The sequence below is a fragment of the Pristiophorus japonicus genome, chromosome 18 (genome assembly GCF_044704955.1).
Source record: "Pristiophorus japonicus isolate sPriJap1 chromosome 18, sPriJap1.hap1, whole genome shotgun sequence".
Classification (NCBI taxonomy): Eukaryota; Metazoa; Chordata; class Chondrichthyes; family Pristiophoridae; genus Pristiophorus; species Pristiophorus japonicus.
In genome coordinates this window covers 34,056,881-34,081,402 of record NC_091994.1, presented here as the reverse complement: position 1 = coordinate 34,081,402, position 24,522 = coordinate 34,056,881, and the positions used below count along the sequence as shown (strand labels likewise).

The 24,522-nt window shown below is 45.9% G+C and overlaps 1 protein-coding gene across 1 annotated transcript in view; it reads left to right on the top strand.

The window, feature by feature from the left end:
* LOC139228641 (dedicator of cytokinesis protein 7-like) overlaps positions 1-24,522 on the top strand; it is a 265,121-nt gene that overhangs the window by 26,525 nt on the left and 214,074 nt on the right. Inside the window, exons 2-5 of the mRNA XM_070859854.1 lie at positions 4,941-5,046; positions 5,643-5,818; positions 7,344-7,415; positions 20,072-20,171. Of these exons, the coding sequence (XP_070715955.1) occupies positions 4,941-5,046; positions 5,643-5,818; positions 7,344-7,415; positions 20,072-20,171 (454 nt within the window). The remainder of the gene's footprint in view (positions 1-4,940; positions 5,047-5,642; positions 5,819-7,343; positions 7,416-20,071; positions 20,172-24,522) is intronic.

Below are 24,522 nucleotides of genomic sequence, written 5' to 3'. Positions count from 1 at the left end.
AGGTGAGGATAGGATTGGGCTTGGCTGTGATGTCTCCACAGTTGAATAGTTTGCTGTTGTAGCATGGTGTGTCCCTTATCACCCAGCCACTACCAACCATCTCCTTTAACCCCTTTCCTCTGCCACTCTTGCCTCTAACAACAAGTATGAGGAATTTATGGACTAGAATTGAAACCAATCTTTAGCTGTCTCCGCTCCTTCCCGCTTCCCACTAAGGCATACCTCCCCCAGGCTCCCTCGACCCTAGCCCTGAACCTGCATCTTTCTCTAGTTTATCTCCCGACTCCCCTCATACCTTCTCCGAGCTCATCTCATCCAAGACACCCATCTCCTGCTCCCTTGACCCCATTCTCATCTAAACTACTGACCACCCAACTTCCCTTCCTGACCCTCATGCCAGCTGACATTGTAAATGGCTCCCTCTCCACCCCCCTCACTCCCTTTCAAAACCACCGTTGTCATCTCTTGGAAAAAAAACATCCGTGACGCCTCTTCTTGTAACCGATTGTCAATCTCCCTTTTCTCTCTAAGGGCCCAATATTCCCCAAACCCTTTTTTCGGCGCACTTACCCTAAATGCGCCGACTTTGCGCGCTGGAAACGGCGGCGAAAAAAAGTGGTCCCAACCCGTCCACTCTGCCGAGTTTCCGGTGTCCCAGTGTGGTGGAGATAGTGCAGTGGGAGGGGGGCGGAGCCACAGCCCAGCGCAGAAAACACTGCCGGCAGCTGCGCACGTGCTCCTCGCCCTCCCAGCGTGACCCGATGCTCACAGCCCCTATCCCTGGCCGAGTGGCCTCCCGCACAGGCCAGCCGGCCCGCTGACTTCCTGGGCCGAGGTAGGACTTGAGTTTTATTTTTTATTTATTGATGATTGTGCTTTGTTTAGTGAGGAGAGTTTTAATTGGGGGAGGAGGAGAGTTTTGATGGGGGGGGGGACTTTAAAAAAAACTTGTTTCTGGCATAAAGGTAGGACTTCTATTTTTTATTTGTTAACTAATTACTTACTACTTTTTGTGCTTTGTTTAGTGCTTTGTAAGTCTTGGTGCTTTAAATGTACTAACCTGCGCCGAATTCTTAACTGCCCGCAATGTTTTTAAGAGCTGGCCACATACACTGACCTAAGTCGATTTGGAGTAAGTTTTAGCTGGCCAAAGTGGCATAAATGGGCAAAACTGGCGTAAGTGGCTGGGAACGCCCCTTTTTGAAAAAAAAAACTCAACTAAAAAAAATCGTACCTAACTGAGTTACTCTGGAGCAAGTTTATTGGGGAAAATTGAATTTTTTTTAACTTACACCAGAAAAACCAACTTACTCCAAAAAAATTGGAGCAAGTCATGGCCAAAATTGGGCCCTAAAACCCCAAACACATTGCCTCCCAAATCCGTATCGATCTTGTCCTGTTTGAATCTAACCAATTACATTTCTATCCCAAGCACAGCATTGAAACAGCTCAAACCAAAATCACAAATGACCTCCACTGTGACCATTATCCCTCCTTATCCTCATGGCTCAGTGGGTAGCACTCTCACCTCTGAGTCAGAAGGTTGTGGGTTCAAGTCCCACTCCAGGAACTTGAGCACAAAAATCTAGGCTGACATTCCAGTGTAGCACTGAGGGAGCACTGCATTGTTGGAGATGCTGACTTTCGGATGAAACATTAAACCGAAGCCCTGTCTGCTCTCTCAAGTGGATGTAAAAGATTGCATGGCACTATTTTGAAGAAGAGCAAGGATGTTATCCCTGGTGTCCTGGCCAATATATTTATCCCTCAATCAACACAACAAAAAACAGTTTATCTGCTCATTATCACATTGCTGTTTGTGGGAGCTTGCTTGTGCACAAATTGGCTGCCGCGTTTCCCACATTACAACAGTGACTACACTCCAAAAAGTACTACATTGGCTGTAAAGTGCTTTGAGACATCAAGTGGTTGTGAAAGGCGCTGTATAAATCCATCGTGGCCCCCCCTCCCGACCTGTGAGAGAACAGCTCCGCAGGTCGGGAGGTAAAGAGCTGGAGTGGCGTACCACTTCAACCTCCAGCGCGAGCTGCTCCAAGTATGCCACGGTTTTGAGATGGGTGACTGGGTGACGTCATCAAAACCCTGGTCGCCGTTTTGGAGCGTGGGCGGAACATCAGCAGGGCCCAGGTACAGAGGAGTGAGAAGGTTGGGGTGGATGAGCGGCGAGTGTTTGTGGCGAGATGCGGTGAATGTTTATGGCGGAGGAGCGGTGAGAGATCGTGGTGGAGGTGCGATAGATGAGGGAACGGGGCCCAGAAGAGGCGAAAGCCCAGGGGCAGCATGGGCCAGCCCACACTGCGATATGTGTGCACACTAGGTTTGTACAGCAGAGCAGGTCTCCAGTCGTCTTGGTTAATCCTTGCCACTGGACCAAGACCTTGCTCTGTCAAGCCCGTGTGGTGAGTGGTGTGCAACAGTCACCATACGTTAAATAATCCACGCACAGGCATCTTCCACCCCCTCAATTGGAGTTCAGGACTGGAACATCGGGTCCTTCATCGAAACACCTGTGAACTCGTGGAAGCAAGTCATCCTCGTTCGAGGGACCGTCTATGATGATGATGATATAAATCCAAGGTTTTCTTTTTCAACATGATTGAAAAAAACCATCATACTCCAATACCTTTTCTCTGTTCTCCAGCTGGGTGGAACTACCCTTGCTTTGTTCCAAATCTTACCTACCTGATCAGATCTCCAGCAATAGCCTCTCTTCCTACCCCCACATCATTGCTGCTAGACTCCTTCAAGAATCCATCCACTGCCCCTCCTCTACCTCAACGCTGCCCTTTGCTGACACCATCCGAAGACATGTGGTGAGCTTCCACATGTACACTGACGACTTTCAGATCTGCTTCTGCATCACTTCTCTTGACCACTCCACTATTGTTGGACTGCTTGTTTGACATCCAGTCTTTGGTGAGCTGCCATTTCCTCCAGCTAAACATTGGGAAGATCGAAGCCAGTCTTCAGCCTCCACCACAAATTGCATACCCTCACCAGTAATTCCATCCCCCCCCCCCTCCTCCTCCCTCCACCACCATCACAGTCTGAGGCTGAACAAAATTGTTAGTAACCTCAGTGTCCTTATCAACTCTGGAAACTTCAGGTCATCCAAAAAATATACTAGCCATATCCTATCCCACACGAACAGCCACTCACCCATCACTCCTGTCCTCGCTGACTCCCGGTCCCACCAATGCCTCAAATTTTAAAATCTTATCCTCAACTGGAGTATTGGTTTCAATTCTGGGCACCACACTTCAGGAAGGATGTCAAGGCCTTATAGAGAATGCAGAAGAGATTTACTAGAATGGTACCAGAGATAAGGAACTTCAATTATGTCGAGAGACTGGAGAAGCTGGGGTTGTTCTCTTTAGAGCAGAGAAGACTAAGAGAAGATTTGGTAGAGGTGTTCAAAATCATGAAGGGTTTTGATAGAGTAAATAAGAAAACTGTTTCCAGTGGCAGAAGGGTTGGTAACCAGAGGACACAGATTTAAGGCGATTGGCAAAAGAGCCAGAGATGAGATGAGGAAACATTTTTTTACGCAGTAAGTTGTTGTGATCTGGAATGCTCTGCCTGAGAGGATGGAGGAAGCAGAATCAATTGTAACTTTCAAAAGGGAATTGGATACATACTTGAAGGGGAACATTTTGCAGGGCTACAGGAAGAGAGCAGCGGAATGAGACGAATTGTACAGCTCTTTTAAAGAGCCAGCACAGGCCGATGGGCCAAATGGCCTTTCTGTGCTGTATCATTCCATGATTCTATATTTGAATCCTTTCATGACCTCACTCCTTCCTATCCCTACAAACCCTCCCCCTTCCAAGCTCCCCATCCCGCTGATCCTGGCCTCTGGTGCATCCTCTCCTCCGTTTGTCGCACTGTTGGCTCAAGGCTGAAATTCCCTCTCTGAACCCCTCTGTTCTCCATCCCGCTCTCCTTTAAGAACCTCCTTCAAACCCACCTCTTTGACCAAGTGTTTGTTCACCCCTCCTAATCTCTCTGTCTTTGGCTCCGCATTCATTTATTTTTTGACTAAGCTTCTGTAAAGTACCGTGGGCCATTGTCCGATGTGATCTATAAATGCGAGTTGCTGGTGTTGATTCTCACCATCTGGGCTCGTTGGTGCAGAATCATTGTTGGAAGTGAGGTGCTGGGAGTGCCCACAGAGAGGTTGTTATGTTCAGAATAAATCCACAGGACTATATCACAAGCTCAAACTGTTGTGCCCTTGGTCTCTTTATGTCAGACTCTAGAGTGAGGAAGCTGCACGTGAGTCACCTTTTATACCTGCTTGCCACAGGGTGCACAGGTGACCCTTAGGTCTCCCACAGGTGTGCCCCCTGGTGGCAAGTCTTGCATTTGGGTAAAGTCTACATACATACATAACATCACTTCCCCCCCCCCCCTCCCCAAAGTCTTATTGTGCAAGTTGTTTGCAAGTTGAGGCAATCTGCCACCCCACGCCCCCGGGTCGATCGCCTGGGTTGAAGTCTTGACATGGTGGGTTCGTCCTTGTGGTTGACAGCGAAGTTGATTGTTTTGGTGGGTCGCTGGGGTCTAGGTCCTTACAGTGTGGTTCCTGGTTATCTGTCATTCGCAGTTTGGTCTCATCCCACTGCTTTACTCGTTAGCCTGGTACATGGTTTCACAATCTCACCGAGACACCATCTGCCCCATAAAAGATCCCATGGCACTATTTGTAGAGGAGCAGGGGATTGTTGCTTGTATCCTAGCCAACATTTGGCCCTCAACCCACACCTCTCGCTATCTGATCATTCATCTCATGCTGCTTGTGGGAACTTGTTGTGATTACACTTAAAATCAAACTTCAGGGCTTTGGGGCATCCCGAGGATGTGACGGGCGCTATGTAAATGCAAGTTCTCGCTTGAATTATTTTCTGTCTGGTTTGCAGTGAAGCAGGCACTGGTGAATTGAAACTTCTCATGCCGCACTTCAAAAGGACTCTCTTGACCCACGGGCAACGTACCAACTTTTCTACACCATCTTCATGTGACATGGTGAGTACCATCGACAGCTGATAAATGGAGTGTTTGACATCTGTACAGAGTTCAAGACTTCAAGGGGTGACCTAATGGAGCTCTTTCAAATTATGAAAGGTTTTGATAAAGTGGATAGAGAGAGAATGTTTCCACTTGTGGGGAAGAGCATAACTAAAGGCCATCAATATAAGAGAGTCACCGAGAAATCCAATAGGGAATTCAGAAGAAATTTCTTTATCCAAAGTGAGAATGTGGAACTTGCTATCACAGGGAGTAGTTGAAGTGAATAGCATTTAAGGGGAGGCTAGACAAGCATATGAGGGAGAATAGAGGGTTACGCTAATAGATTTAGGCGAGGAAAGATGGGAGGAGGCTCGAGTGAAGCATAAATGCCGGTATGGACTGGTTGGGCCGAATGGCCTGTTTCTGTGGCGTATATCCTATGTAATCCTATGTAAAGTCTTCATGAATAATGACAGCAATTTGGCTGCCATGTTTCCCTACATTACAAAAGTAACGATACTTCATTGGCTGTGAAGCGCTTTGGGACATCCTGAGGTGCTATATCAATGAAATTCATTCTTTCCCACTGCTGTCACCTGTGTGTTTTTTAGCCTTTCAGTTTTGACCCTGTGGAGCCCTTGGATTTTGAGGCACATGTAGTGAATCAGCTGGCCAATCCTGAGCTGGGATCACTACGGGACCTGGTGGATTTCCCTAAGGATGATGTTGAGGTCACGCTATCTTCGCGAGAGTACCGGACAGTTAATCCTGCTGTCCCAGACAATTGGTAAGAGGAACAATTCTGAATAAACTGCGACATAGAGGCTACATTTGAGACTTGTTTACTTCCCTTTTTATAATTTTTAACTGTTGGATTAAATATAGATTACTGGAGGGTTAGGATGGGCACAGAGGTGTATTTATCCTCTGCTGGTTGCAGGTCAATATGTACACATCAGTGACTTGCTGCTGTAACCCATTTGTAACTCATTGCTGTAAGCATCAATATTTTACTCTTGCATATGATAATTGTACGTCAGTAATCTGCTGCTGTCTGTTTCTTTATCTCGCTCCTGTACATGTGTGTATCTCACTCCTCGACATGTGTGTAACGTGCCCCTGGACACGTGTGTAATGTGCTCCTAGACACGTGTGTAATGTGCTCCTGGACACGTGTGTAATGTGCTCCTGGACACGTGTGTAACATGCTCCTGGACACGTATGTGAATTGCTGCCATCATGACTGTAACTTGCTCTATGCACGTTGGCAACTTGCCCCTGTACTCATTGCTATTGCATCTATAACTCACTGGCATGGGTCTGCCATGTGTACATCAACGAGCAACCTCCTAGCTTTACTGAGACTAGTTAATTTGGACCACTCTTGCCCCCTGGCAGCAGCATGTACTTGTAGTTTTGTTGGTAGCACAACTTGGACTCCCTTCCCTTCAAAACTGACCTTCATAATTTGGAGTTGATTTACATTTTTTAATATTGCCAACTTGACAGGTGTTGGTTGGTGTTCATTCTCCTCTATCAAATCCTTTTGTTACACAGACTCGGGAGTGTTTGTGTCAAATGGAGAAAGTGGAAGCTGTGACTTCTTGGTTTCCACTTGACCGTAGGCCTGGTTTCCATGGTGATGTGCTGCAGGTTGAACTTTACTTCCCCACATTGTTGTGTGAAGATTAGCAATGAAATGATACCTCTTTCATCCCCTGGTGGGTGAAGGGAGTCTCCAGTCAAGCTCTGGATTGTTCCTTATATTTGAATTTATAATGATAAAAGAATTTCATAAACCTGAAGGGGCTAAAACCTGTAAAATATTCCTACAATATATTTCTTGTGTCAGCCTTGACTCTCACCTCTGATTGAGAAAGTCCTGGGTTCACTCCAGGATTTGAGCACATAATCTAGGCTGGATATTCAGTGCATTGCTGAGAGAGTGCCGTACTGTCAGTGGTGCCGTCTTTCAGATGCAACACTAAGCTGCGCACCTGTTCATGATGTAGGAAATCCCATGGCAGAGCAAAGGTTTCTCTGGTTTCTGGGTAACATTCATTCTTTAACCATTACCACCAAAAACAGACTTAACTGGTCATTAATATTATGGTTGTTTGCAAATCTTTGCTGTGTGCAAAATGGCTGCCATATTTGGCTATAATAACAGTAAGTGCACAATGTAAATCATTCGATGTGAAGCACTTTGGACGACCTGAGGATATGTAAGTTCTTTCTTAGATTTGTTTCCTTTCCTTCCTGTTGTATCTTTTAGGGCAATGAGTAATCCTCTTCATGTTGTGCTTTGATAGGAATAACCTGACCCCACAGGTGAGGTCATGTGTCAAGACTTACACCAAGGACTGGCTGACGGTTACCAGGAGGTAAGTGAAATATCATCACCTCAATTAGTGCAGCAAGGGACAAGCTGAATGCTGCCTAAAGTATCTATACATTATGGGAGATAAATAAAAAGGGGCTGAAAACATTGGTGGGGGTAGTTTATAGGCTCCCTATAGCATAGGACAGAGTGTTCATCCACAAATAATGCGAGCTTGTAACAAAGGTAACAATAATCTTGGGGAACTTTAATCTTCATTTAGACTGGGCAAATCAAATTGACAAAGGTAGTCCAGAGGATGAGATTTGAGACAGTTGCCTAGAACAATATGTCATGGAACCAACCAGGGACACAGGCTATTTTAGATCTTGTATTGTGTAATGAGACAGGGTTTAATTGGTAATCTCATAGTAAACGATCCTCTGGGAAAGAGTGATCATAATATGATAGAATTTCACATTGGGTTTGAGAGTGAGAGTCCGAAATGAGAGTCTTAAACTTAAATAAAGCCAATTACATAGGTATGAGGGTTGAGTTGGCTAAGGTAGGTTGGGAAATTAGATTAAAAGGTATGACGGTAGATAAGCAGTGGAAATATTCCAGAATTCTCAACAAATATACATTCCATGAAGAAATAAAAACTTCACGGGAAAAGTGATCTATCTGTGTCGAGCTAAAGTAGTTAAGGATAGTGTTAGATTAAAAGAAGAGGCTTGTAATGTTGCAAAGAATAGTAGTAAGCCTGAGGAATGAGAGAGTTTTAGAAACCAGCCAAGAATGACCAAAAAATTGATAAAAAGGGAGAAAATAGATTGAGAGTAAACTAGCGAGAAATATAAAAACAAATTATAAGAGCTTCTACAAGTATGTAAAAAGGAAGAGTGTAGCAAAAGTAAGCATTACTCCCTTAGATACTGTGACGGAATAAATTATAATGGCGAATAAGGAAATGGCAGAGACTTTAAACAAATATTTTGTATCTGTTTTCACAGTAGAAGACCAAAAAGCATACCAAAAATAGTGAAGAACCAAGGGGCTAATGAGAGTGAGGAACTTAAATTAATTAGTATCAGTAGAGAAAAAATACTTGAGAAACTAATTGGACTAAAAGTCGACAAATCCGTCGAACCTGATGACCAACATTCTAGGGTTCTAAAAGAGGTAGCTGCAGAGATAATGGATGCATTGGTTGTAATTTTCCAAAATTCCCTGGATTCCAGAATGGTCTCAGTGGATTGGAAGGTAGCAAATGTAACCCTGCTATTCAAGAAAGAAGGGCAAGAGAAAACGGGGAACTATAGGCCAGTTAGCCTGACATCAGTCATCGAGAAAATGCTGGAATCCATTATTATGGAAGTGGTAACAGGTAAAATCATAATACAATTAGGCAGAGCTACATGGTTTTCTGAAAGGGAAATCATGTTTAACAAATTTATAGAGTTTTTTTGAGGATGCAACTGGCAGGGTAGATAACGGGGAGCCAGTGGATATAACATATTTGGATTTCCAAAAGGCATTCAAAAAAGTACCACATAAAAGGTTGCTAAGCAAGATAAGCGCTTATGGGGTTAGGGGTAATATATTAGCATGGATAGAGGATTGGTTAATGGGAAGAAAAGGGAGAGTAAGGATAAACGGGTCATTTTCTGGTTGGCAGGCTGTAACCTGTGGGGTGCAGCAAGGATCAATGCTGGGGCTTCAGCTATTTATAATCTATATTAATGACTTAGATGAAGGGACTGAATGCAATGTATCCACGTTTACTGACAATACAAAGCTAGGTAGGAAAGTAAGCTGTGAGTAGGTTACAAAGAACCTGCAAAGGGATATAGACAGGTTAAGTGAGTGGGCAAGATGGAGTATAATGTGGGAAATATGAGGTCATTCACTTTGGGAGGAAGAATAGAAAAACAGAATATTTTTTTAAATGGTGAGAGAAACTATTAAATATTGGTGTTCAGAGAAATTTAGGTGCTCTAGTACAAGAAACACAGGAAGTCTTACTACAATTGTACAGGGCTTTGGTGAGACCACAACTGGAGTACTGTGCAGAGTATTGGCCTCCTTATGAGGAAGGACATACTTGCCTTAGAGACGGTGCAACGAAGGTTCACTAGGTTAATCCCTGGGATGAGAGGGTTGTCCTATGAGGAGAGATTGAGTAGATTGGGCCGATAACTCTGGAGTTTAGAAGAATGAGAGGTGATCTCATTGAATCATATAAGATTCTGAGGGGATTGACAGGGTAGATGCTGAGAGGTTGTTTTCTCTGGCTGGAGAGTCCAGGATTAGGAATAAAGGGTAGGCCATTTAAGACTGCGATGAGGAGGAATTTCTTTATTCAGTGGGTTAGGAATCTTTGGAATTCTTTACCCCAAAGGGCTGTGGATGTTGAGTCATTGAGTATATTCAAGGCTGAGATAGATTTTTGGACTCGAGGGGAATCAAGGGATATGGACATCGGGTGGGAAAGTGGAGTTGAGGACGAAGATCAGCCATGATCTTATTGAATGGTGGAGAAGGCTTGAGGGGTCTACTCCTGCTCCTAATTCTTTTGTTCTTGTGTTATATCTCTGTTTATATAATTAAAAATTGGAGTTCACTGCGTGTTCAATGCATCCAAAGGGCACAAAGGATATTGATTTTTCAAATTTCACATTGTCTAAAAAGCAACAAATCAAAACGGCAAACACTTGGTCCACTATCTCCCAAAACATTCCCAGTCAAAGAAGTGATGTGTGAGCAACCATGTTGATTCTTCACCCACCCACTCACTCGACAGCCTTAACATTAATTTTATAATAAATACAGAAAATCCATCGACTCTGGAAATAATTGACAAAACTTACTATAGGCTCACTGGCACTTCCACCAAATCTTGCTCCACTCAGGGAGCCTTGGGTTTATTTTGTGCTCAGTTCCCAGAGCTTCAGTCCTTCAACTGCCGAATTGGTTCTGATATCTTCCATCCAGTCATATACAGGCACTCTGAATCTCTTGTTCTCTACATCCCACACCACTGAACTGTGCTCTCCTCGGTCATAAGTTTGGGACGTGGGGGGAAACAGTCGGGAGGGGTGCAAATGCTGGTTAGCAGAAGCTCGCAGGTTTAAAGTGAAACTCCTGCTCCCCTTGGATCCACAATAAGGTAAATAAAATTAATTAAAACTTACCTTTTCAGGGATGGCCTCCAGCAGTCTCTGTGAGAAATATTGGTTTGGCTGGCCAGCGTCGAGAATACTGACTGTAGCATGCTGCAGTCTGTCGTTGACGAATTTTACAAAGGGGGCCTCAAACATGCATCGGACCCCCTATTTACATATGCAAATGGCCTACCACCTGGGCGACACACTTCCAACATAGAAAGAGCATACGTACGCGCGGCCCGCCATTTTGGACAGTTTCAGATATATTTATCCATGGCAATCTGGAAATATGCAGCAGTGCCGAGATTGCTACATCTCAGCGGGGGGGCCTAACCCATTAAGAGAGAGTCTTTGCTTTAATGGAATCGACTCAAAATAAAAAGGTCCATTCAGCCAACCATATCAGCTTTCAAGTCTAGCTCCTTTTTTGGAAATCCATTGGCAAGTCAGTGAAAACTAGTTCCAAAAAAAACATTCTCTTTTTTAAAAAAAATACAAATATACAATTAACATTTTTTACAAATGCTATTTGCAAGTTTTATTACACCGTGGGAAATTATCCTAATGCAAACATTAAGTAAAACCAATTAATAAAATAATAATAAATAAAAGCACAATAAAAGGAGTGTATTAACATCCGCAGCAGGTCTCCAAGGTGAACAGCCTCTGGCCTGTAAAGTGGGCGTGGTGCCATCGAGTCTCTAGGCCAAGGTTTTTCTGGTTTTGTGCACGGTAAAGGAAAAAGCAAGAGCAAGGAACAGAATAATGACTTAAAGATGAAGTGAGGAGGGAGGATGTTTTCAATAGAACCTGTCTGTGCTGAACATGTGTGAGGCAGCAGCAGCTCCTCTTGACTTTTCACCCGAGTCTCCGTGGCATTGTTATGTTTCTGCCTCTGCCCCTTTATTTATGCTCCCCGTTTATATTTGTTTTAATGTTCATAGAATCATAGAATGGTTACAGCACAGAAGGACATCATTCAGCCCATTGAGCCTCTGCCGTCTCTTTGCAAGAACGCTTCAGCTAGTCTCTCTGCCCCGCCCTTTCCCTGTAGTCCTGCAAAGAAATTTCCTTCGGGTACTTATCCAATTCCCTTTAGAAAGCCACGATTGAATCTGCCTCCACCACCCTTTCAGGCAGTGCATTCCAGATCATAACCACTCACTGCGTAAAAAAGTTTTTCCTCATGTTGCCTTTGGTTCTTCTGCCAATCACCTTAATTCTGTGTCCTCTGGTTCTTGGCCCTTCTGCCAACGGGAACAGTTTTTCTCTACTCTGTCCAGACCGCTCATGATTTTGAACACCTCTATCAAATCTCCTCTCAACCTTCTCTGCTCTAAGGAAAACAACCCCAGCTTCTCCAGTATATCCACGTAACTGAAGTCCCTCATCCCTGGAACCATTCTTGTAAATCTTTTCTGCACCCTCTCCAAGGCCTTCACATCCTTCCTAAAATGCGGTGCCCAGAACTGGACACAATACTCCAGTTGAGGCCGAACCAGTGTTTTATAAAGGTTCATCATAACTTCCTTGCTTTTGTACTCTATGTCTCTATTTATGAAGCTCAGGATCCTGTATGCTTTTTTTAACCGCTTTCTCAATCTGTCCTGCCACCTTTAATGATTTGTGCACATATACCCCCAGGTCGCTCTGTTCCTGCACCCCATTTAGAATTGTACCCTTTAGTTTATATTGCCTTTCCTCATTCTTCCTACAAAAATGTATCACTTTTCACTTTTCTGCGTTAAATTTCTACTGCCACCCATTCCACCAGCCTGTCTATGTCTCCTTGAAGTCTATCACTGTTCATTATACTTCTAAGTTTTGTGTCATCTGCAAATTTTGAAATTGTGCCCTGTACACCCAAGTCTAAGTCATTAATATATATAAAGAAAAGCAGTGGTCCTAGTACCGACCACTGGGGAACACCACTGTATACCTTCCTCCAGTCCGAAAAACAACTGTTGACCACTACTCTCTGTTTCCTAACACTTAGCCAATTTCGTATCCATGCTGCCACTGTCCCTTTTATTCCATGGGCTTCAACTTTGCTGGCAAGCCTATTATGTGGCACTTTATCAAACGCCTTTTGGAAATCCATGTACATCATATCAACCGCATTTCCCTCATCAACCCTCTCTTATTCATCAAAAAACTCAATCAAGTTAGTTAAACACGATTTGCCTTTAACAAATCCGTGCTGGCTTTCCTTAATTAATCCACACTTGTCCAAGTGACTGTTAATTTTGTCCCTGATTATCATTTCTAAAAGCTTCTACTGAGGTTAAACTTGTCATTGTAACCCATGTATAAACTGACCTAAGTTATACACGGCGAGAACACTGACCATTAGGTGGTGAACTTGTGGGAGACACTCCTAACCTGGACTTTCAGGCATAAAAGGGGAAGCTCCACCCACCTTCATCACTTCAGTGCTGGCTAATAAAGGTTACTGGTCACAGGGTAACCTTCTCTCAAGTATGGGCCTCGTGTGCATTTATACTGTAAGTAAGGACATATTATTGGCGACGAGAAACTGGAATTTAAACCACGCGAGCATGGCCACTAGCAGCACAGACGAGAGGTACTGTGTTGGTGATGATTGGGATGATTTTATTGAGACTACAGCAAAGTTTCGGCACCAAGGAATGGTTGGGACAGGATTCGGCCGACAAACGCAGGGCTCATCTCCTGACAGTTTGTGGATCCAGGACGTACTTCTGACGCCAGAGAAGCCGGCGGACAAGACTTTTGAAGAGCTCAATAAGTTGATCGGGGAACACTTTCAAACCGGTGAGCAGCATGCACATGGCGAGACACCGGTTTTAAATGCACTGGCGGCGAGAAGGGCAAAGTGTTCCAGACTTCGTGGCAGACCTCCGGCGACTGGCAAGCCTATGTAAGTTCCCAGATGCATGCAGAGCGGAGATGCTGCAAGACGTTTTTATTAAGGGCATTGGGCATGCTGGGGTTTTCAGGAAACTGATTGAGACCAAAGACTTGACCCTGGAAATGGTGGCTTTGATGGCCCAGACATTTACCTCTGGAGGAAGAGACCAGAATGATGTTGACAAAAATCTTGGCTTAAATGCAGCAAATGGACAGGGAGTCAACATTGTTAATGCGGGACACAGTTCTCCAGGCAGGCAGGGGCAATTGGACATGCCCGAGCATGTAGTCGAACCCAAAGTGGGAATTCAACAGAGACAATGGCTAGCTGAACGGCGATTTATGCCATCGCAAGGCACAATGTGGCCAGTAATGGTGCCATCAACACCTGTCAATGGTGCGCTTAACGACAGTTACAGAGACAGTCAGAGACGATCGACTGGTAATGGACCTTTTGTTTCCAACAACGACTCATGTTGGAGGTGTGGAGACAAACACCCAGCCAGAGCTTGCAGGTATCAGCAATATTCCTGCAGAAACTGCAACGTCAGCGGTCACTTGGCACGTATGTGCTGGAAGCCTGCAGCCAGGTTGATGTACGAGGAGGACGGGCCCGAGGTATACCCTATGAGGGCAAACGAATACTGGGGGAAATCGCTGGAAGCTGAAGTTCAACGAGTTCATGTGGAGCACATATACAGTTCATACACCAGGACGCCACCAATAATGATGAAAGTGCTCCTCAATGGCATCCCAGTATTAATGGAGCTAGTCACAGGGGCCAGCCAGTCCCTGATGAGTATCAAACAGTTCGACAAGTTGTGGGCGTCCAAGGCCAGGAAGCCAAAATTATTGCCGATTGACGCACAGCTACGGACATATACAAAGGAGATCATTCCGGTGCTAGGCAGCACCATGGTAGTCGTGACCCACAAAGATTCGGAGAACAGATTGCCACTCTGGATTGTCCCGGGGGACGGTCCCGCATTACTGGGGAGGAGTTGTTTGCCGTCATGAACTGGAAATGGGGCGCTGTCAATGCAATTTCTTCTGTGGAGCGAGTAACATGCTCACAGGTCCTGGACAAATTTGACTCACTATTTCAACCCGGCATTTGCACTTTCATGGTGACCAAGGTAGTGATTCACATAAACCCGGATGCCAGGCCAGTACACCACAAGGCCAGAACGGTGCCGTACGTGATGCGGGAAAAGATAGAAGGCAAATTGGACCGCCTGCTGAGGGAAGGCATCATCTCGCCAGTCGAATTTAGTGACTGGGCGAGCCCGATTGTGCCAGTGCTCAAGGCGGATGGGTCGGTCAGGATATGTGGTGATTACAAGGCCACTATCAATCGGGTGTCACTCCAAGATCAGTACCCGCTACCGAGAGTGGAGGACCTCTTTGCAACACTATCCGGTGGCAAACTTTTTTCAAAATTGGACCTGACCTCAGCTTACATGACCCAGGAGCTGGCGAGTGAGTCGAAGATGCAGACCACCATCACGACACACAAGGAGTTGTTTGAGTACAACAGATGTCCGTTCGGGATTCGCTCGGCCGCCGCGATCTTTCAACGAAACATGGAAAGTCTCCAAGTCGATTCCAAGGACGGTGGTTTTTCAAGACGACATCCTCATCACGGGTCGCGATACTGAAGAACACCTCCATAACCTGGAGGAGGTGCTACGCAGACTGGACCGGGTAGGGCTGCGACTGAAAAAGGCAAAGTGCGTCTTCTTAGCTCCAGAGGTAGAATTCCTGGGGATGAGGATAGCAGCAGATGGGGTAATACCTACCGCGTCCAAAACGGAAGCGATCCAGAGAGCACCCAGACCCCGTAACATGACGGAGCTGCATTCGTTCCTGGGGCTCCTGAACTATTTTGGTAATTTTCTTCCCAAATTGAGCACGCTGTTAGAGCCGCTACACGTGCTCCTATGCAAAGGTCGCGATTGGGTCTGGGGGGACAGCCAGGAAAGGGCTTTTGATAGAGCACGCAAATTGTTATGCTCCAACAATCTGTTAACGCTATATGACCCATGTAAGAAACTTGTTTTAATGTGCGATGCGTCGTCTTATGGGGTCGGGTGTGTGTTGCAGCATGTTAATGCCAAGAGTCAGTTACAGCCGATAGCTTATGCCTCCAGAAGTCTGTCCCAGGCAGAAAGGGGCTACGGGATGGTAGAAAAGAAAGTGCTTGCATGTTTATATGCAGTAAAAAAAATGCATCAGTATCTCTTTGGCAGGAAATTTGAGCTGGAGACAGATCACAAACCCCTAACGTCCCTTTTGGCGGACAACAAGGCCATAAATGCAAATGCATCAGCCCGCATACAGAGGTGGGCACTGACTATACAATTTGGCACAGACCGGGCACTGAAAACTGCGCCGATGCACTCAGCAGGCTCCCACTAGCCACCACCGAGGGGGCAACCGAGCATGCTGCTGAGATGGTCATGGCTGTTAAAGCTTTCGAAAGCGAAGGCTCACCCTGACAGCTCGTCAGATCAAAGTCTGGACAAATAGAGACGCGCTGCTGTCTTTAGTCAAGAAATGTGTCCTGAATGGGGATTGGGCAGCCACATACGGGGCATGCCCTGAGGAATTTAAACCATTTCACAGGCGCAAGGATGAACTCTCGATTCAGGCCGATTGCCTACTGTGGGGAAACCGAGTAGTCATGCCCCAAATGGGCAGAGAGATGTTTATCAGAGAACTTCACAATGAGCACCTGGGTATTGTCACGGTGAAGGCAATTGCCAGGTCACACGTTTGGTGGCCAGGGATAAATGCAGACTTGGAGCTTTGTATTCGCAGGTGCAACACGTGTGCCCAGCTGGGCAATGCGCCCAGGGAAGCCCCCCTTAGCCTCTGGCCATGGCCCTCCAACTCATGGTCACGCATCCATGTGGACTACGCAGGTCCTTTCATGGGAAAAATGTTTTTGGTTGTAGTAGACGCCTACTTCAAATGGATTGAGTGTGACATTCTCAATTCAAGCACATCCTCTGCCATGGTAGAAAGTCTACAGGCACTGTTCGCTGCCCATGGTCTACCGGACGTCTTGCTCAGCGACAATGGGCCGTGCTTTACAAGCATTGAATTCCAGGACTTCATAGCAGGAAATGGTATCAACCATGTCAGAACGGCACCGTTCAAGCCGGCCTCAAACGGCCAGGTGGAACGAGCAGTGCAGATAATCAAACAGGGGATGCTCAGAATCCAAGGGGGTTCCCTACAAAGCCGCTTATCACGCCTCCTGTTGGCCAATAGATCCCGACCACACTCGCTCACAGGGGTTCCACCCGCAGAGCTGCAAATGAAAAGGATGCTCAAAACCAGGTTATTCCTTGTACACCCTACTATGAAAGAAGTTGTTGAGAGCAGGCGTCAGTCACAATGTGACTACCATGACAGGAATGCTAGGGCGTGATGTATTGATGTCAATGACCCTGTTTTTGTCCTCAACTACGCTGCAGGGCCCAAATGGCTCGCAGGCACTGTGATCGCCAATGAGGGAAATAGGATTCTGGTAGTTAAACTTAGCAATGGACAAATCTGCCGCAAACATGTGGATCAAACCAAAAGGAGGTTCAGCAACCCCATAGAAGAAGCAGAGGAAGAACACGATGTAGAGTTCACTCCTCCACAGGTAACCGAACACCAGAACCAAGTGGAGGAGAGCCCAGTCAGTGGGCAGTCCGGACAGGCCTGAGGCACTGCAAACAGCAGACAATCAGGCCAGCGCCCAACAACCGGAGCCCCAACTCAGGCGCTCTACAAGGGAGCGTAAATCACCAGAGACTTAACCTGTGATCCCCATAAGACTTTACGGGGAGGTGATGTCATGTATTCAACTGTCATTGTAACCCATGTATAAACTGACCTAAGTTGTACACCATGAGAACACTGACCACTCGGTGGTGAACTTGTGGGAGACACTCCTAACCTGGACTTTTGGGCATAAAAGGGGAAGCTCCACCCACCTTCATCACTTCAGTGCTGGCTAATAAAGGTTACTGGTCACAGAGTGATCTTCTCTCAAGTATGGGCCTTGTGTGCATTTATATTGTATAGTAAGGACATATTAAAACTGACTTCCCTGTAGCTGCTGGGTTTATCCTTGCACCCTTTTTTGAACAAGGGTGTAACATTTGCAATTCTCCAATCCTCTGGCACCAGCCCTGTATCCAAGGAGGATTGGAAGATTATGGTCAGTACCGTTGCAATTTACTTCCCTCAGCATCTTGGAATGCAGCCCATCCAGTCCTGGTGACTTATGTACTTGAAGTACAACCAGCCTTTCTAGTACCTCCTCCTTAACAATTTTTATCCTATCCAATATCTCAACTACCTCCTCTTTCGCTATGACTTTGCATCTGTCTTTACCAAGGAAGAAGATGCTGCCAAGTACTCATTTAGTACTCCAGCCATGCCCACTGCCTCCATGCATAGTTCTCAATTTTGGTTCCTAATAGACCCCACCCCTCCTCTTACTAATATGCCAATAAAGACTTTTGGATTCCTTTTTATGTTGGCTGTTAATCTATTCTCATTCTCTCTCTCTCTACCCTTCTTATTTCCTTTTTCACTTCCCCTCTGAACTTTTTATATCCAGCCTGTTTCTCACTTGTATTCTCAACCGGACGTCTGTCTTACGCCCCCTTTTTCTGCTTCATCTTACTCTCTATCTCTTTCATCATCCAGGGAGCTCTGGCTTTGGTTGCCCTACCTTTCCCCCACGTGGGAATGTACCTCGACTCTACCCGAATCATCTCCTCTTTAAAGGCGGTGTATTGTTCGATTACATGCTGAACAATCCCAGGGAATCCATGTTTTACACACAGTGTCTTGGTGGCTATTATGAATTGCATCTTGTTTTCTGTTAGCTGTTCTTTTTGTAGAATCATAGAATGGTATAACACAAGAGGCCATTCGGCCCATCGAGTCTGCGCTGGCTCTTTGGAAGAGCAAACAGTTTGTCTCATTCCCCGGCTCTTTCCCAATATCCCTGCAATTCTTTTCTCCAAGTATTTTTACAGTTCCTGTTTGAAGGCTGTTATTGACTCTATATCCACCACCCTATCAGACAGTGCATTCCAAATCCTAACCACTCGTTGTGTGAAAAAGCCTCTGTTTCTTTTGCCAATCACCCTTTCGTTATCGACCCTGCAACCATTGAAAACAGTTTCTCTTTAGTTACTCTATCTAAACCATTCATGATTTTAAATCTCCTATCAAATCTCCTCAGTCTCTGCTCTAAGAAGAACAAATCCAGCTTCTCCAGTCTATCCACATAACTGAAGTCCCTCATCTCTAAGGCCTTGACATACTTCCTAAAGTGTGATGCCTAGATTTGGACATGGTACTCCAGCTGGGTCCAAACTCGTGTTTTATATAAGTTTAGCACAACCTCCTGGCTTTTGTACTCTTTGCCTTTATTTATAAAGCCCAGGATCCCATGTGCTTTATTAATTGCTTTATTAATCAGTCCTGCCACCTTCTGTAGTGTCTCTGCCCCTTGTTACAAACTCACACGAGGCATGGATATATCAGACACGGTCACTCTGTGACCTTCCTTTATTCCCAGCACCAAGGAGTGCTGACCCTGGGTGGGCCCTCCCCTCCCCTTTTATACCTGAAAACCCAGGTGAGGAGTGTCTCCCGCAAGCTCACCCCCTGTGGTCAGGGTGTGCATTTCAAGGGTACAGGTACAGTGTGCATGAGTTACAGTTACATAACTATTGTCATTGCAAGATGGTGAAATACATGCCACCTTCAACGATTTGTGAAACCCCAGGTCTTTCTGTTCTTATCCTTTAAGCGTACCATTTAGCATGTATTGTCTCTCCTCATTCTTCCTGCCAAAATCTATCACCTCACACACTTCTGCATGAATTTCATCTGCCATGGCTTTCTAAACAAGTGAACAACATTAACACTAATACAAATGCAAAATACTGCAGATGCTAGAATCTGAAATAAAAACAGAAAATGCTGGAAATCTCAAAACGTTCTGACGACCTGAAACGTTAACTCTGTTTCTCTCCACAGATGCTGCCTGACCCGCTGAGATTCCCAGCATTTTCTGTTTTTATAACAACAACAACACCTTGCTTTAACTTAGTAAAGCATTCCAAGGTCCTTCACAAAACATTATCAAACAAAATTTTGACACTTAGCCACATAAGAAGATATTAGGACAAAGAGGTTTTAAGGAGTGTCTTAAAGGAGAAGGGAGAAGCAGAGAGGTTTAATGGGTGAATTTAAGAGCTTAGGCTGGAGCAAAGGAAATTGGAGATACTCTAGAGACCGGAATTGGGGAGTGCAGAGATCTCAGAAGGATGGAGGGCTGGAGGAGTTTACAGGGATAGGGAGGGGCGTGAGGCCATGGAGGGATTTTGAACACAAATCATGGTTCAAATGTTATTAAAATCCCACAAAGGGGCAGACTGTCCAGCTGAGCACAGATATGACGGGAACTGTAGCTGTAATAAAATGATCTGTTTGTTTCAGGAGTATGTTGTAATTTATTCTATGTACAAATGGAGATTGTGACTGAGTGTGATATTTTGGGCTCTGTTCTATTCACATTCCCTGCCAGGTTGAGTGGAGCCTCTGCTGGGTTCAGTATAACCCGTGTTCTTGATTTCTCTCCCAGGTATCAGAAGGACAGCAGTGAGAGTCGGAGGAAAGAACTGAACCTTCCGCATCAGATCTTCGAATGTGACGAAAGCTTCAATATGGAAAAGCAGAGCAGGGTATGCCTCAGTAACGCTCCTCCTGGCGTAGCACAGGAATTAATTGAAGAGCCTCAAGTGCTGAGAAATATTACACAACAAAACATTCACAACATGGACAATCAGAAGTGGGACTGACTGCTTTGAACAGTGGTGGGGGAGGAAGACAGGGTTTAGTATAGTGTGGTGGGGGGGGGGAGGAGTATTGTGGGGTAGAGGACAGGGTTTAATATATTGTGGGGGGAGTGGGAGGAGTATTGTGGGGTAGGGGACAGGGTTTAGTATAGTAGGGGGGGAGGAGTGTTGTGGGGTAGAGGACAGGGTTTAATATATTGTGGGGGGAGTGGGAGGAGTATTGTGGGGTAGGGGACAGGGTTTAGTATAGTGGGGGGGGAGGAGTGTTGTGGGGTAGGGGACAGGGTTTAGTATAGTGGGGGGACTGGGGGGGGGTAGTGATGTGGTGGGGAAGTGGGAAAGGTTTAGTATAGTGGGCTGTGGGGGAGGGGGGCGTTGGGTGGGAAGAAGGGCAGGGTTTCGTATAGTGGGGGGACTGGAGGGGTAGTGATGAGGTGGGAAAGGTTTAGTATAGTGGGCTGTGGGAGCGGTGGTGTGGGAAGGGCAGGGTTTATTATAGTGGGGTGGCTGGGGAGAGGGAGTGGTGGGGTGGGGGATAGGGTTTAGTACAGTGGGCTGGGGGTGGGGGTGATATGGGGTTAGGGTTAGTTTTATACAGTTGTACATTTGTACATTTTGACGGGTTCATCAACTTCTCCGATGTGCAGTGACTGGCTTTTGTGGTGCAAATTGCTGCCTGTTTTGACATATTTTGCTCTTCACCTGAAGTCTAGTTCTGTGCCCAAAGGGCTCAGCGACCACTCTCACTCCTGATAGGTGTGACACACTTGTTCCTTTTGACTTTACTTCCGTTTTCAGGAGGGCTGTGTTTCACTGGTTTGCTTCTGACACATCTCTCAGTTTCTTGGCTAACCCTGTGTTTATTCAGAGCTCCACTGCTGCCCAGGCAGATGGACTACAGACTGAGGTTAAAGAGCTCTTTACTCAGTGTGTGCTGCGGCCTACTACACTGAAGGCGGTTGACAATTGTTTAATTTTGTATTTTACGGTCCGTATTAGTTTAATTCTCCCATGGGCACTTCTACTCCTGCTGTAACTTTACTAATTACCGGAAACTTTTACAGTATCTAAACTGTGATTCAGGCTAACATAGCAGAAGGAGTGCTGCATTGTTGGAGGCAAAATGATCCCATGGCACTTTTGGAAGAAAAGTAGAAAGTTCACCCAGTATCTGAAATAAAGAAATTGTCCTCCCTCGGCCAACACCACCAGAACCCGATAACTTGGTCATTCTTCTCATTGTTGTTGTGGGGTTGTGTTGTTGCAAAATGGCTGCCGGTTATGCTCACAAAACAGTTCCTGCACTTCAAAGTAATTCTTTGTATGCGGAACACCTTGAGGCATTTGAGAGATGGGATAGGACAATGTATCAATGCAAATGAAATCAAGACGACCAAAAGCAATGTTTATTTGAGCATCAATGGGGAAAGTAGAGGGCCAGTTTGTACAGGAGCAGGACAGAGAATGAAAGTAGGTCACCAACTAGTCAACACATTTCTACACCCAGGTGGGTAGTATCAACTCCTGTAAGGGTCGTATCTGCACTTCTGATCTCTGAGCACGGCCACAGATTTTAGCAGAACCCAGGAACTTGCACTGAGAGTCTACACAGGACAGAACTGTGCACCATGTGCAGCTCCAACAACACTCAGGAAGCTCGACACCATCCAGGACAAAGCAGCCCGAATGATTGTCATCCCATCCACCACCTTAAACAATCATTCCTTGCACCACCGGCGCACCGTGGCTGCAGTGTGTACCATCTACAAGATACACTGTAGCAACACACACCAAGATTTCTTCAACAGCACCTCCTAAACCTGCGACCTCTACCACCTAGAAGGACAAGGGCAGCAGGTGCTTGGGAACACCATCATTCCAAGTTCCCCTCCAAGTCACACACCATAATGACTTGGAAATATATCGCGTTCCGTCATCGTAGCTGGGCCAAAATCCTGGCACTCGCTACCAATGTTCCCTGTAATGTTTTGGTGGGCCACGCAGCCCCTTTAACGAGTTCAGCGGCGCATTCAAAATACCTCGCATAGGCGGTTTTTCCGCTTAAAAGCCGGCAAGCCAACGGGATCCCTGGAGCGCTGAGCAGTCAGGCAGCTTACAGGGAACATTGCTCCCTGCCTAACAGCACTGTGGGAGTACCTTCACCACAGGGACTGCAGCCATTCAAGAAAGCGGCTCAGCCCTACCTTCTCAAGCTCAAGGGCAGCTAGTGATGGGCAATAAATCCTGGCCTTGCCAGCGACGCTCACATCCACAGAAAAAAAACCATATTGCTAAACTAGCAATGTAGGAAGTTCATGAGGACTGAACCAGTGGGAGTTGTGCTTTGGAAAGGGCCTGTAACTCCCAAACTATGACCGTATGCCTTTCTAGGGTTTTATTCCTGAAAGTCTGCCTCAGTGCATCAGAGTGACTTCTGCCATGATCTGTGCAGCCACTTAGTATTTCTCTAAAGCCCCAGGATAATTGCCTGTGACCAACGATTACATGTTGAGTAGTGCATTACCCCTATGGCAGGAGATGTCCTAGTTACAGGGGACCTGCTGGTAGAGCTGTGATCCTCCTTTGCACCCAGCTATTGCCGACTGGCTCAGGCCTGTCATCTCAGTGACTCATGATAGCACAATACTTGAAAATAATACCTCCCAACGTAGCTTTAATTTACCTTTTATAAACAGTCTAAATAAGGTAAACTCTCAAAAGGCGTGTTTCATACCAATAGCCACAGTTACCACAGGGACTTGTAGCAAGGAAAGCTGTGGGATTAGTTTCCTGCTGGTTCCAAGGTTATTGAAAGTGAACGTTCTGTAAATTGACTGCACTCACCAGCATTAACTTATTAATCATCCCAAAACTGGCTACAGCAAGTGCCTCTGAAATAACGGGACACCATATAGGCTGGCTATACTTGCCTAACACTTTGGGGCCGAAATGGGTGGACTCACTGCCCACTGCTGCCAAGTTTTCTGGGCGGTCTCCCCTCCGAGTGAGTTTAGTGGAGGCCTCCCGCCGGCAGTGAGGGAAAACCACTGGGGACTGCTCGCTGACGTCCGGTGGTGCACAACATGCGTAAGTGTCCTCCCGCCCGCAGAGCTGCCAGTTTGGTCCAGGCGGGAGTCTGCTGCAGCAGGGGAAAGGACCGCTACGTGGAGGCAGGTCTAATCTCAACGGTAAGTATGAAGACCTGCAAAAAAAGGTTAGTAAACTTTTCTTTCTTTTTTTTTCAACGATTCAGGTGCATGGGGTTGCCTGAAAGTTTTCCAGTGGTTTAGTTCTTATTTTGGGGAAATTTTTTATTTTTATCTGTTCCCCCACACTCCCCCCCCCCCCCCCCCCCCCGCCACTCGCTGCACTCCCTCAATAGCAAGAATGTCCTTCCTCAGATTAGGAGACCAAAACTGTACACAATATTCAAGGTTTGGCCTCACCAAGGCCCTGTACGGCTGCAGCAAGATCTCCCTGCTCCTATATTCAAATCCCCTCGCTATGAAGGCCAACATGCCATTTGCCTTCTTCACCGCCTGCTGTACCTGCATGCCAACTTTAAATGACTGATTACCATGACACTCAGGTCTCGTTGCACCTCCCCTTTTCCTAATCTGTCACCATTCAGATATTATTCCGCCTTCCTGTTTTTGCAACCAGAGTGGATAACCTCACATTTATCTACATTATACTGCATCTGCCATGCATTTTTCCACTCACCTAACTTGTCGAAGTCACCCTGCAGCCTCTTAGCATCCTCCTCACAGCTCACACTGCCACCCAGCTTAGTGTCATCTGCAAACTTGGAGATATTACACTCAATTCCTTCACCTAACTCATTAATGTATATTGTAAATAGCTGGGGTCCCAGCACTGAACCCTGCGGCACCCCACTAGTCATTGCCTGCCATTCTGAAAAGGACCCGTTTATCCCGTCTCTCTGCTTCCTGTCTGCCAACCAGTTCTCTATCCATGTCAATACATTATCCCCAATACCATGTGCTTTAATTTTGCACACTAATCTCTTGTGTGGGACCTTGTCAAAAGCCTTTTGAAAGTCCAAATACGCCACATCCACTGGTTCTCCCTTGTCCACTCTACTAGTTACATCCTCAAAACATTCTAGAAGATTTGTCAAGAATGATTTCCCTTTCATAAATCCATGCTGACTTGGACCGATCCTATCACTGCTTTCCAAATGCACTATTACATTTTTAATAATTGATTCCAACAT